Source organism: Semicossyphus pulcher, unplaced genomic scaffold, assembly GCF_022749685.1.
Source record: "Semicossyphus pulcher isolate SPU_LCO1_2020_fin unplaced genomic scaffold, fSemPul1.0.p SCAF_8, whole genome shotgun sequence".
Taxonomy (NCBI): Eukaryota; Metazoa; Chordata; class Actinopteri; order Labriformes; family Labridae; genus Semicossyphus; species Semicossyphus pulcher.
This window is the reverse complement of record NW_027211759.1, coordinates 2,175,067-2,188,320: the sequence shown is the minus strand read 5'-3', so window position 1 is coordinate 2,188,320 and position 13,254 is coordinate 2,175,067. Positions and strand designations below refer to the sequence as shown.

The window sequence follows — 13,254 nt, the reverse complement described above, 5'->3', positions numbered from 1 at the left end:
TTCAAAGTTCTCAGTTTCGTTCGATTTGGCGGCACCTTACGGCAATAAAAGGCAGTTGCAGGCGCATTCGTCCCAGATAACCAGACGTCCACGGTCGGCTCCGGTTGTAACTCTTGATTTTCCTGGCTGACGGTCGCTTTCCTTTTCAGACTGTTTGCTTCATCTGAGCGTCGAGTTTATTTCTTCTTCTTTGGATTTTCACTTATTTTTGAAGTTGAATCTGTAGTCATCCATCTTTTCTTTGTTTGTTTGGCCATAGTAGATTACTGTTACTACTCGCAACACTCGCAGAGACTGGAAAAGCAGCCGCTTAGCTCCGCCTACCCTCTCTGGCAGACCAACCACTGCTGGCTGATGGAAAACGCATCACTAACTGTGCTCAATGCAAAGGCTTTCATCAGTGGGCCATAGGCTCAGAGATAGATAGAGACTTAACAGACATTTATTTACATGAAAATTATCTTTATTATTACTTTAATCTCCAAGTAACTTTGTGTGCAAAAGATACTTTAACCTTATCCAGACATGTAGGAATAATAAAAAAGAACCACACACACAAAAAACATGTAATATTGAACTCAATTTTATGCAGCACCCTCTGTCTACTGACTGACTACTAATATCAAAAATTCAAACCCGTCATACATGCAACATTAACAAACTGTTTACTGTACTGTTTGTTTTTAAATATTTATTTAGTACAGGCAAAAACACACGTAACAGGAACAACAGTAAGATGACGTCACAATTTAACCTCACACGAATGAGGAAGAAAACAATTTAATTAAATATTTAATAATTATATATCTATAGATATATAAAAGCAAGAAGAAAAAGAAAATTCAAACAATCTCTTCAGTAATTCAATCATTAAGAACATGTATGGCTTTCTCGGATAGTAATACTTTTGTACTTTTGACTCAAGTCACTTTTGAATGCAGGACTTTTAATTTCTATACTGTGTTGACACTATTGACACTTTTATTTACCTGAAAGGTTTTGGTTCCTTTTCCATAACTGATCATAATGAACCACAGCTCAGTTATAATAATAATATATCCGTTTACAATTTACATGGATATTGTCACTGTTCGCTTTTTATTCATAAAGCCTTATCTACTTTTTTAGCATCTCATTTATAAAGTTAATTTTACTACAAATGTGAACTTATAAATCCGGAGATATCCTGAACGAGCTTCGAGCTTCGGAAGTTAAAGGTCAGGACATGAGGCTGTACAATTAAATTTTTCGAAATGTGAGTTCCGGTTGAGACACTTGCGATTCATCTTTATTTCTTGTACGAGGGGTTCATCTTCGCAAGAAACGATCTTTGGCTCTTACGTCACGGCAGGATGGGGCGGGCAGAGTGAACTGGCGCCGGGAGATTCGAGCCCTGACCGCGGTCCTGACTGCTTTAACACTCCGGTGTGAACTGGAAGTAACCCGAACGTCAACCACAACCAGAGCTGTTTGATGTGTGTCTTTGTGAACATGTTGTTACCTGGTTTGATTTTCCTGAGCGGGATCAGCAGCTGTTAAACCTTCACGTCCACAAAGGTAGGATGTCATCGCGCTGCTGCTGCTGCTATACCCCGGGCATAGCCGAGCCAAGTGGGTTACCTAACAGGCTAACTCTGCTAACTAGCTAACCAAGCTGGCTACTCATTAACAACGCTAATTTACAGCAACAACAGCTTAGTTTAAAAAAGCGTTAGCTCATTTTGTATTAGCGTTTGTAAAAGCTTGATTCAAGTTCTTAAACGCATTTTGGCAGCCACACAACCTTGCTACTGTGGGCTCCTGTTAGCTCAACAGTCAGTGGTTACCAGGAGATCAGAACAGAGAAATCATCATGATTTACCTTTTTCTTCTGCGGAATTCTATAACGTTACTTACACTGTAAGTAGCTAAATAATGGCCACTGTAGTTTAAATTGATTTCAAGGAGCTGAGTTACTCCTAGCTGTAATTTAGCTTGAAGGCCTCGGCAACCTCCTCGGTCTCTATTTCTGTGCTTAGCCGAAGAACGCGCCGCCTGGTTCCTGGAAAGTGATATTTGCCATTACAGTTAACAGGTGGATTAATAATTAATACATCAGTTGGACTGTTTAATATCTGCAGTAATTGAGGTTAGATGGGCAAAGAATATAATAAATATAATTAGGGATGCCTGATATAGGATTTATTTTGCCGATATGCCCATATTTGCCAACCCTCTTTACCGATTGCCGATTTCGATACCGATATGTTAGGCACATGTTTTTTCCCCATCTAATTGCAGAGAACATCAAGTCTCATGGTTGTGGAACTGATGTCCCTTCTGATTGTAGTGGCCCACTGGCAGATTCAGAAATAACATAATACAGTGCTTTTTGCACTGTATGACAATGCACATATTTGATATTTTATTACAATGCACATTTTTTGTCACTTGTATTTTATGCCATACATTCTCCATGCTTCTCTGTGTCAGAGCAACCCAAATTTCCCCCCGGGGATTAATAAAGTATTTCTGATTCTGATTTTTAAAATGTTCACTGGGCAGTGTAAGAAAACTACTTAAACATAGATTATGTAAATGCCGTAATTATTGGTGTGTAACATTTTCTTTCAAATAAAACTGTAACATTCATACAACCTAGACATAGGCTTGGATGATGAGATTCCTCACGTAACCGATGCTGAGCAACCATAGCAAATAGCAACCTTGCTGTCTGTTTCAGAAACGTTGTAAAACTGCCATACCGCAGACATCTTGCACCCTTCTTCACGCTTGGCGAAAGAGGCATGGTGCATGCAGTGCGCGTGCACACTCGTGCCGTGTTAATGTCGTAGCATTACGTCAAGCTTTTTAGGGAATCATCGAGCTTTGAGGCAAAATTAAAGCATTGTTTTATCGGCGGAAAATATCGGCAGAAAAATAACTGCCAATGCTAATGTCATTTTCAAGTCATAATCTGCAGATACCGATAACATTATGCAACCCTAACTAAGACTATAATAAGTATTATATTAAACATGTTTAATCCCCCTTTCTGAACGACACACATGTTGGAGATCACATTATAACACATAAATCCTGATAAAATCACTAACTGTAATAATTGTTGCAGGGCTGGTAACGCTTTGGATCCACTTTTGTTGCAGAAATTGAAAATGTGTCTTAACTTTGATGTTTTTTTTTTTATAAGAGACATATATGTTGTGCTCTTATCAATATCATTCTACAGCAGAGACTGATTGAAGCACTAATGCTTTGCACTTACCACTTTTAATCTCTCTTTTTATATTCTTTTATACGCTCCATAAGTCTGTTTTACACCGCCAGGGCTGCAGCTGAAAGAATGAGTCTAATACTGTCATTCATAAGACTTAATATAAGGGAAAACACAGAGGATATTTCAGTCAGATCTTCTTTTGTGCTAATGACGCAGCACTGATATTATAAGCCTTTACTTACACATTCACACAGTTGGGATTTTTTTGCCATCTGTCCTTCCTGTTTGGCAGTTGCAGCTGTTTTGCTTTTAGCCTGGATTATTATGTTATTTTTCTGTCTTACAATTTGCTCTATGTTTGTACAATCTGCTGCTCTGCTCCCAGTAGTATTTGCAACTGGTCATGTGCAGCAAACTCCGCCCCTTTTTATGAGTAGATAGCCTTATTACAGTCTTAAAGATCAAACAGTGTAACACATGTTCTTTCTCACTGTGCAGATGGAAGCCATGGAGGTAGACTCCCCTGTGGAGCCACAGGGAGGAGGCAGCAGGCAGCCAGTTGTTGCTGCAGCCGAAGATGCCAACGCGCCGCATGTCATCTCAGACTCCGGCAGCAGCACGGAAGTGGACGAGGATGATGATGATGACAGTGAAGGGGGACGGACAGCAGCTCGTGCCCCACCCCGGCTTCCTGCCACCTGGGCGTTCAGTCAGAGGGCGGTGGGCGGGGCTTCCGCTACATCTTCAGCTGCTCACGGGGCGCCCATACGGAGGAGGCTCAGGTACCAAAAACTAATACACAAACAAGTTTTTTAAAAGCATATTTCATGCATTCTGTTTGGGAAAGTTAAACACCATCTTAAACAGCTTAATATAATTGCGCCGCTCTAAATTAAGCTCTGTTTGGCTGCATATTGTCAGAAAGTTCAGTTTCTTCTGTTAATCCTGTGTGTGCTCCTTCAGACAGGGCCTCAGGGTTCACTACCCCAGCCAGACTGCAGCGCCCTCCAGAGGCTTTCCAGACTTCCTGCTCCGAGCGCCGGCAGCCACTGTGGCTGAACCGGAGTCTGGCAGCACCACAGAGGTCAGTGATTCTGACGAAGAAGAGGAGGCAGAGGGGCGGGAAGAAGGCACAGCTGCTGCAGTCGACCCGGTGCCGCCTTCCAGTCCTCGCCTCAGTGCCTCCACCCAACACGCACCACAAGAAGCCGCTCCAACCAGTGAGTCTGACCAGCATTTACTTTGTGTTGTCCACTGGTTTACACAGACCAGTGCAGTCTGTGTTGCGTTCAAAGACTGTATAAAAAATGTACTGAAAAAAAGGACCACCTTTGTCTCCTCTCTTCAGACTCCAGCCCAGCTGCAGATAGTTTAAGAACAGAAGCTCCCAATCAGAACGTCCAGGTACGGTTCATCACATCCTCTCTATTACCTGTTGCTGTATAATAATCATTTTTCTTACCTGCACCTGAAGCAACACACCCTCCCTGTACTTTGAAATTTATGTTTTATGTAGTGTGATACTCTCTCATCGTGTCCACCTCTAGCCGGTCCCTGTGGCCTCAGCGTCTGTCCAGTCATCGCACACCGAGGAGACGGGCGAGGGCGACACCTGCTCCATCTGCTTTGAGCCATGGACGACAGCGGGCGACCACAGACTGTCCGCTCTGCGCTGCGGACACGTCTTCGGCTTCACCTGCATCCAGCGCTGGCTGAAAGCTCAGGGCCCGGCAGCTAAATGTCCTCAGGTCAGTGAGGAATCACAAAGCTTTAGGAGTCCCCGTTACTGCTGTCATTTCCTTATTTTACATCTGGTTTACTGCTGTTTTTCTTTAGTGCAACAAGAAAGCGAAGCGTTCCGACATCTTTCTGCTGTACACGCCGAAGCTGAGAGCGCTCGATAACTCTGAGCAAGAGAGCTTAAAGAAGTGAGTGTTTCCTCTGCTTCGCTGCCAACACAACACAACAAGTACTTTATGTTCAGCCTGATGAAACTAAAGTGAAAGAAAGTTTTTAAAGAATACTGTAGGGCAGCCCACTAAAGGTTCACGACTCAAACCTTTAGTCCAGAAGACCCTGACCAGCATTTTCTCAGTCAAATCTCTGCGCTTCTTTTTTATCTGTGTTGGTTCACAGAGCAATGAAGGAGCAACAGCACGGCTGTCTTACAGTTTATTGTTAGTGAGGTTTTTATCAGGAGCTGCAGACATCGCCTCCTCTTCAAAACAAACAGAGCTGATGGACACAGAATAAAGATGAGATATGTTTCTTTTGCAGCAGCGACAGGTTCCATTCACACTTGTTTCAGCTGATTTTTGCAGCATGTACTGAACAGCACTGAACCCCCCCCCTGCTGCAGATGTAGAGGACAGGATATGACGAGATCATGAACAGATTGTTGAGTAAACACTGCCTTCAGCTTATTAGAAAATGTATTGAACATAAGTTGCTTAAATTGTTCTTATTGTTCCAACAGTTACCACAGCATCTGTCCTATTTCCTCTAAACTACTAATTCCACCAAAGTGTTTGCTCTCTTATTAATGATGTGGTGTGTGTGTGTGTGTGTGTGTGTAGGTCTCTGGAGCAGGAGCAGTCTCTGAGGAGGAAAGCTGAACTGGAATCAGCTCAGTACAAACTGAAACTGCAGGTCGTCACAAACAAATATGGACAAGCACAACAAGAGCTGCAGGTACCAGAGAGACGACGGTTTCTTCTTTCTGTTCGTTCTGAGAAAGTTTGAAACTTCACGGCTTCAAACTTGGCAAACAGCGACCTCTTGTGGTTCACTGGAAGTTTCACAAACAGGATTAAACTCATCCAGAGTCCTTACATTTCATGATGTCCGGTGAATCCGAACATTGATTGATCCACAAGCTTTCAAATTTACTGTCAGGAGATGAGTCTCTTGTTGTCCTGGTTAAAATTGTCCCTCCTCTCTCCCCGTCTGTGCAGGAGCTGAGGGCCTTGATGGCTCAGGCTGGTCGAAGCTCACTTCCCTCCTCCTCCTCTTCCTCCTCCTCGGCGTCCTCCTCGCTCCTCGGTCTGTCTCAGCGGGCCGACGGCTCCAGGAAGGCTCATTACAGCTTCTCGAAGGCGGTGCTGGTGTCTCAGGCCGGAGGCTCCAGAGTTTTATCCTACTGTGAACCTCTGAGCTGCCTGCTGGCCTCGCAGGTCTCCCCGCACGCCACGCTGGTGCCCGGTGAGAGGACGACCCGATCTGACACGATTTCACTCTTAACTCTGATTGGATAAGGAATTATATTTGTTACCCGTAAAAGTCAGACCGCCCCCTGCTTACCTGTCTGTCTCACTCTCTTCCTGGTCGTCCGACTGTCTGTCTGTCTCGCTCTCTCCTTGGTCGTCCGTCTCTCTCGCTCTCTCCTTGGTCGTCCGTCAGTCTTGCTCTCTCCCTGTTCGTCTGTCTGTCTCGCTCTCTCCTTGGTCGTCCGTCTGTCTCGCTCTCTCCTTGGTCGTCCGTCTGTCTCGCTCTTTCCTTGGTCGTCCGTCTGTCTCGCTCTCTCCTTGGTCGTCCGTCTGTCTCGCTCTCTCCTTGGTCGTCTGTCTGTCTCGCTCTCTCCTTGGTCGTCCGTCTGTTTCACTCTCTACCTGGTCGTCCGACTGTCTGTCTGTCTCGCTCTCTCCTTGGTCGTCCGTCTCTCTCGCTCTCTCCTTGGTCGTCTGTCTGTCTCGCTCTCTCCCTGTTCGTCTGTCTGTCTCGCTCTCTCCCTGTTCGTCTGTCTGTCTCGCTCTCTCCTTGGTCGTCCGTCTGTCTCGCTCTCTCCTTGGTCGTCCGTCTGTCTCGCTCTCTCCTTGATCATCCGTCTGTTTCACTCTCTCCCTTGGTCGTCCGTCTGTCTCGCTCTCTCCTTGGTCGTCCGTCTGTCTCGCTCTCTCCTTGGTCGTCCGTCTGTCTCGCTCTCTCCTTGGTCGTCCGTCTGTCTCGCTCTCTCAGTGTTTGTCCGTCTGTCTCGCTCTCTCCTTGATCATCCGTCTGTTTCACTCTCTCCCTTGGTCGTCCGTCTGTCTCACTCTCTCCCTGTTCGTCCGTCTGTCTCGCTCTCTCCCTGTTCGTCCGTCTGTCTCGCTCTCTCCCTGTTCGTCCGTCTGTCTCGCTCTCTCCCTGTTCGTCCGTCTGTCTCCCTCTCTCCTTGATCATCCGTCTGTCTCGCTCTCTCCCTGTTCGTCCGTCTGTCTCGCTCTCTCCCTGTTCGTCCGTCTGTCTCCCTCTCTCCTTGATCATCCGTCTGTCTCACTCTCTCCCTGATCATCCGTCTGTCTGTCTGCCTCACTCTCTCCCTGTTCGTCCACCTCTCTCGCACTCTCCTAGCTCACCCATGTGTCTCACTCTCTCTTAGCTCAGCCGTTTGTCTCCCTGCTTACCTGTCTGTCTCCCTGCTCACCTGTGTGTCTCCTCCTGCAGGTTACGGGGTAAAGAAGGTGAGCGTGGTCAACATGAAGGCGAGTCAGTATGTTCCCATCCACAGCAAACAGATCAGAGGTCTGTCCTTCAACAGGCAGAACGACAGCCTGCTGCTGTCTGCTGCTCTGGACAACACCATCAAGCTGACCAGGTGAACACACACACACACACACACACACACACACACACACACACACAGTAGAAAGCATCAAACTGCTGTAAAAATCAAAGCTTCAGAGATTATGAATATTAGTTTTCATGTGATAAGAGGTGTGTGTGTGTGTGTGTGTGTGTGTGTGTGTGTGTGTGTGTGTGTGTGTGTGTGTGTGTGTGTGTGTGTGTGTGTGTGTGTGTGTGTGTGTGTGTGTGGTGCAGCCTGCTGACCAACACGGTGGTTCAGACCTACAACGCTGGCAAACCGGTGTGGAGCTGCTGCTGGTGTTTGGACAACAGTAACTACGTGTACGCAGGTCTGAACAACGGCTCCGTGCTCGTCTACGACACCAGAGACACCAGCACACACGTGCAGGAGCTGCAGCCGCTACGCTCCAGGTACATACGCACATGCGCACGCACACTCATTTGTCCCAATATCATGAGGCCAGCATTGAAGATATGTTCACTTTTATGAGTGTTTTTAGAAGGTCTTTTCAGCCTGTCCGTGGCAAACACAAGCACTTTTAATGGACGTACGGTGTTTGTGCGCGCTCGCCTGCAGGCACGTTGCTGGCTGTCACCTAAAAAGCTCTACTTTTACACTTTTACTTCGAGTACAACTTTAATAAACACCTTGTTCCTCCTTGAATGTCTAACTTGTTGAACTCCTGATGTTTCCAGGTGTCCGGTAGCATCTTTGTGCTACGTCCCGCGTGCAGCCTCCAGCTCGTTCCCCTGTGGCGGGCTGATCGCAGGCTCTCTGGAGGGCGGGTGTTTCTGGGAGCAGGTCAACGAGACCACATACAGGCCGCATGTCCTGCCGCTGGAGACCGCCGGCTGCACTGACATCCAGGTGGAGACAGAGAGCAGACACTGTCTGGTCACTTACAGGCCAGGTGAGACCCTTTCATCCTACTAAACCAATCGCTCGATGAATACCAATTTGAGAGTATTTTAGACGTTCTGAATATGCAGGACAGGAAGAGTCTGCCTTGCAGATGATCTCTTATGTTTTTATGTTGTCTGATGGCTTTTACAGTCTATTCTGTGGAACGCTAACTTGTCTCACTCAGTTTGTCACTTCATCAGTAAGAACCTTTTTTAGAAACAGCCGTTGCATTGCTGTCTGAAACAGCACCAGACCCCATTTACAAAAGCAGTCATTTTACCTCGCAGCGCACAGGAGTTGCTGATCTACGGCTTCTGTCATCAGTTGTTGTTTTTCCCAGTTAATTTATGTCACACAAATATTTTGTGGTATCTGAACTTAATATTTAAACACCAAAGTCACACAATATCACTAAAAAACTGTTGGATCAATGCAACCCAAGACCAGAATCACTGATGTTCTGTGAGGTAAAATTATTGCTTTTGTCAATGGAGTCTGGTGTGTTTGCAGAGAGCGATGTTTTGTCTGTTTGTGATTGAAGACTACATCTTCCTCTTTAACAAAAAGGTCTGTCTTTGTAGGGATCCTTTCTGTATGTTGTCAGACACTTCAAATAACAAAAGAACATGCCAAGTGAAGTACTACAAGAATTAGAGGTTACAGCCTGTTTCATGTCTGCTGGCTGAAGCAATCTACTGGAGCATTTCAAAACTTTTTGAACCTTTAACTCACTCACTTGTCTCTCCTGCAGGACGCTCCAACCCGTCTCTGCGCTGCGTCCTGATGGCTCTGAACCGGACGCCTCAGCAGGACTCGAGCCAGCTGCCCAGCTGCTCCTGCTCTCCGGTGCAGACGTTCAGCGCCGGGCCGTCCTGCAAACTGCTCACCAAGAACGCCGTTTTCAAGAGTCCAGACGGAGGCGGGACGCTGGTCTGCGCCGGGGACGAGGCCTCAAACTCCACCATAGTAAGTCCTGATCTTTTTGTGAAGTAACAAGGAGCCTAATAAAACAATTCCATTTTAAAATAATTATTTCATTTTGTAATTTTGATTAGCATATATACTCTAGGAGTTGTAAGTAATTTGATTTTAACCTTTATTATTAAATACATTTCTTTATTATTTTTATTGTAATTATTTAAATACTTTAGTTTCTTTTCCTTTTCAAAATGTGTTATAAAATAAAAAAGACAAAAGTTACTAAATAAACTTTAGTTTAAGGTTTTTCAATGTTTTGTTGTTTGAGGTTTATTCTTTTTCTGCTTTTGTGCCACTTTTTTGTCATTTTTAAGAGTCTGAAGCTGCCGAAAACTTGTTTAGATGAAATTAAGTTAAGCTAGTTTATTAAAGGAGCCCAAAGCTGCACATCAAGTTTCCTAAAAGTTTTTCATTTGAAATAGTCTCAAGTTGTCTAATCAGTTGCATCTTCCCATCCTTTCAATCTTGCTTTCCTCTTTCTTCCTCATTTCATCTTCCTCTCCCTCTGAATGTTTTTGTCTCCTTCCTCCTGCTCCTCCTCCTCAGGTGTGGGACGCAGGCAGCGGCTCCTTGCTGCAGAAGCTCCCGGCCGACCTGCCGGTGTTGGACATCAGTCCGTTCACGGTGAACGGCGAGCACTTCCTGGCCTCCCTTACTGAGAAGATGCTGAAGCTCTACAGGTGGGAGTGAATGAGAAGGACCAGAAACTTAGAGACTCACCCACAGGAGAGGAACACGTCCGTGTGGATCTGTGGGAAATAAAATGCTGCTCAACTTTTTAACTGTTCAGACACGCAAAAAACTGATGACGAGGAGTGGATCGACTTGAAGCAACATTCAACTTCAGAGTCATCATTTTCAGTTTCTTAAACCAAACAACTGTGTTACTGCATCTGGTGATTGGTGACCGGGTTCTCCTGCACATTGGTGCCATGCAAAGTCATGAGAGTGTGTTAAAATGAGTCTTACAACATGACAGAAAGGATCCAGACAGAGGCACAACCAGAAACAGCCGTTACATCTCTCTGTTCAAAGCCACCAGACTCCATTGAACAAAACAGTATTTTTACCTTGCAGAACACGCGAGTCGCTTGTTACCAGCTGCCTTGATCAGTAGTAACTTTGTTTTATTGTGTGTGACACATGTTGTATTGGATCCGAACTAAGCATTTAAAACACCCAAACTAACCGATCGAGGGTAAAATTACTGTTTTTGTGAATGGAGTTTGGTTGCTTCAAAGAGATCGATATTACAGCTGTTTCTGATAAAAAAGCCACGTTGTAAGCCTTCGCGCTCTGATTTTATTCGTCACTTCTTATATAATTTATATCATTTTCTTTGTTTTGTTTCTTTTAACTTCTCTTCCCTCTGAACCCGAAACATTAAGTGCCAAAAGACTCTGCTGTTGTAAATGCTTTCCTTGTTCTCCTTGTTCCTTGTTCTCTTTCCAAAGGAAGTTGTATATATGTATATTTGCTACCAACTGTTTGTGTACGACTTCAAAGTTAATAAAAATGATGAGTTATTTTTACCTAAATTTGCCCGAGTGGATTGTTTGATGTTGTAATTCACTGTGAAATAATCCCTTCATGTTTGTGTGTCTCTGAAAGTTGTCTTGCTCTAATACAGAGAGATCTTCAAGTCATTTAAAAACTCTGCTCCACTTTGTTCCTTGTGAAACGTCACTTTGAGGTCCAGGAAATTGTTTTGGAAAAGAAGAACAAAATGTGCAATTTCTGCTGCTTTGGTCATGTTAAGAATTTAGAATAACACCAGACCTGCTTAACAGAGCTCAGTTATTTTATGGTAGGATTAATGCGCCATTCAGACATGAATATGAATGATATGAGGGTCAGGCATTGGAAAATAAAGTACAGCAACAGCCTGGTTTTGACTCCAGTCGGAATCCTTTGCACCAAAAATACCTTTAAAAGAATATGAAGAGATTTTTGTGGGGTTTTTTGGGATTTAGAGAAAAAAAGGAAAATCACAGGAGGAAGATTTTTGAAATGTTGAAATGTTGAGAAAGTCAAACTTTCAGTATGAGTGCCAGGCGTTGGAATATAAAGAAAATGAAATGAAAGGTTTTTGTTTTGGTCTTTTTGCATGTAGACAATAAGGTTGAGTTGAAGCAGCACAATCACAGGCTGCAAACAAACCCAGCTGTCCCATCATCATGGACAGGCAGTCCAACGCCTAAGTGGGGACACTTTTGAGGAGCACAGCCTCCATTGAACCACATCTTTCAGCTTCTTTTTTAAAAATGTTTTTATTGTGCAATAACAAACCGTATACAACAACAGACAAGTGTGACATTAACACCAACTACAAGACAGGACGCTGATACAGTTAGACAAGGACATAAAGACGATACATTGCTGTGTCATTATAAAACATCGAGAATCAAAGCCAGGCGGAAAAGGGTAAACATAAGAAAATGGAATAAGAATAATAACAACAATAATAATAGTATTATAATGATATTGATAGTATTAATAATGATGGTTGTAAGGATAATAATAATAATAATGGTGGTCATAATATAACAATTGTAATAATATAACAATAGTGATAGTAATAATGATTATCATAATAATATTTGATAGCATAATAATATTTTTTTTAAGAAACATACAAATGCAGTGGGCAAAGAAAAGAAATAAAGAAGATTACCAAGTAATCAAAATAAACAGCTTGCGAGAGAAAAAATAAATAAATAAATAAAATGCTATAAAAATAAATTAATAACCGCGTTCAGCTTCTGCCTTCAGGTAGAAGGTAGAGTCTTGTGTGCGTAGATAAATATTATAAAAATCATTTGTCACAGTTTCTTTAGAATATCTTCATCAGTAAGGACACTGTAAAGTCAGCCTGCTACTTACTGCACATAGCACCTTATATTTTTATTGATCACCCCTTTAATAATCACCATTAAGAACATAGTTTCCCGCCTTTAGTGCTGCTCTATTGTATCTGATTTTTATTATGTGTTCTCGATGGTTTTAAACGCGCCACCTTGTGTAAATGTGTTTTATATGGCATGTATTTACATACGCAATAAAGTATTTTCTATTCTATTATTGTGAATACATTTGAGAGCTTGAGAATTAAGTGCAAATTTGAAGGATAAAGTCAAAATGTGAAGGATAAAGATAGATGGATGGAGTGTCAAGAACAAAGCTGGAATGTCTAAAATAAGTTTTAAAAGTCAAAATATCGAGAATAAATCCAGTATGTCAGGAACACTATAAAGTCCAGGCATTCGAAAAAAGATAGTATTGGCCTTTCTTTTTCTTTTGTTCCTTTTTAATTTTTGGTCCAAAAAAAACCTTTTTTCTGTTGACAAGCTCTAATTCTCCTCTGTCAATACTGTTAAATATTGCAGTGCTTTGGTTTCTGTTGTTAAATGAAATAAAGTTTTTTTTCTACGGAAAAGCACATTTATACACATGGGAGGTATCTGAAAATATATGACGGAGGATTAGGGCCAAATTAAAGCAAAAATAAATCTGAGATATCGAGAGTAAAGTCATAATATCACAAGAATAAAATCGGGATATAACGACAATAACGTTAAAATATTGCGACTTT

The 13,254-nt window shown here is 43.1% G+C and overlaps 1 protein-coding gene across 1 annotated transcript; it reads left to right on the top strand.

Moving 5' to 3' along the window:
• Positions 1 to 1,393: 1,393 nt before the first annotated feature.
• Positions 1,394 to 11,152, top strand: rfwd3 (ring finger and WD repeat domain 3). Its single transcript, XM_069686662.1, has 13 exons — positions 1,394 to 1,557; positions 3,716 to 3,999; positions 4,181 to 4,437; positions 4,566 to 4,621; positions 4,765 to 4,965; positions 5,054 to 5,145; positions 5,794 to 5,908; positions 6,172 to 6,418; positions 7,640 to 7,790; positions 8,015 to 8,191; positions 8,477 to 8,691; positions 9,436 to 9,650; positions 10,209 to 11,152. The coding sequence occupies exons 2-13, from the start codon at positions 3,716 to 3,718 to the stop codon at positions 10,350 to 10,352; spliced, it is 2,154 nt and encodes a 717-aa protein (XP_069542763.1). The 5' UTR covers positions 1,394 to 1,557; the 3' UTR covers positions 10,353 to 11,152.
• Positions 11,153 to 13,254: the final 2,102 nt, after the last annotated feature.

Coding starts and splice junctions, on each gene's coding strand:
- rfwd3 (XM_069686662.1), top strand. CDS start 3,716: ATGGAAGCCATGGAGGTAGACTCCCCTGTGGAGCCACAGGGAGGAGGC. Junction 4,966..5,053: donor CGGCAGCTAAATGTCCTCAG/GTCAGTGAGGAA, acceptor GTTTTTCTTTAG/TGCAACAAGAAAGCGAAGCG. Junction 8,192..8,476: donor CTGCAGCCGCTACGCTCCAG/GTACATACGCAC, acceptor TGATGTTTCCAG/GTGTCCGGTAGCATCTTTGT.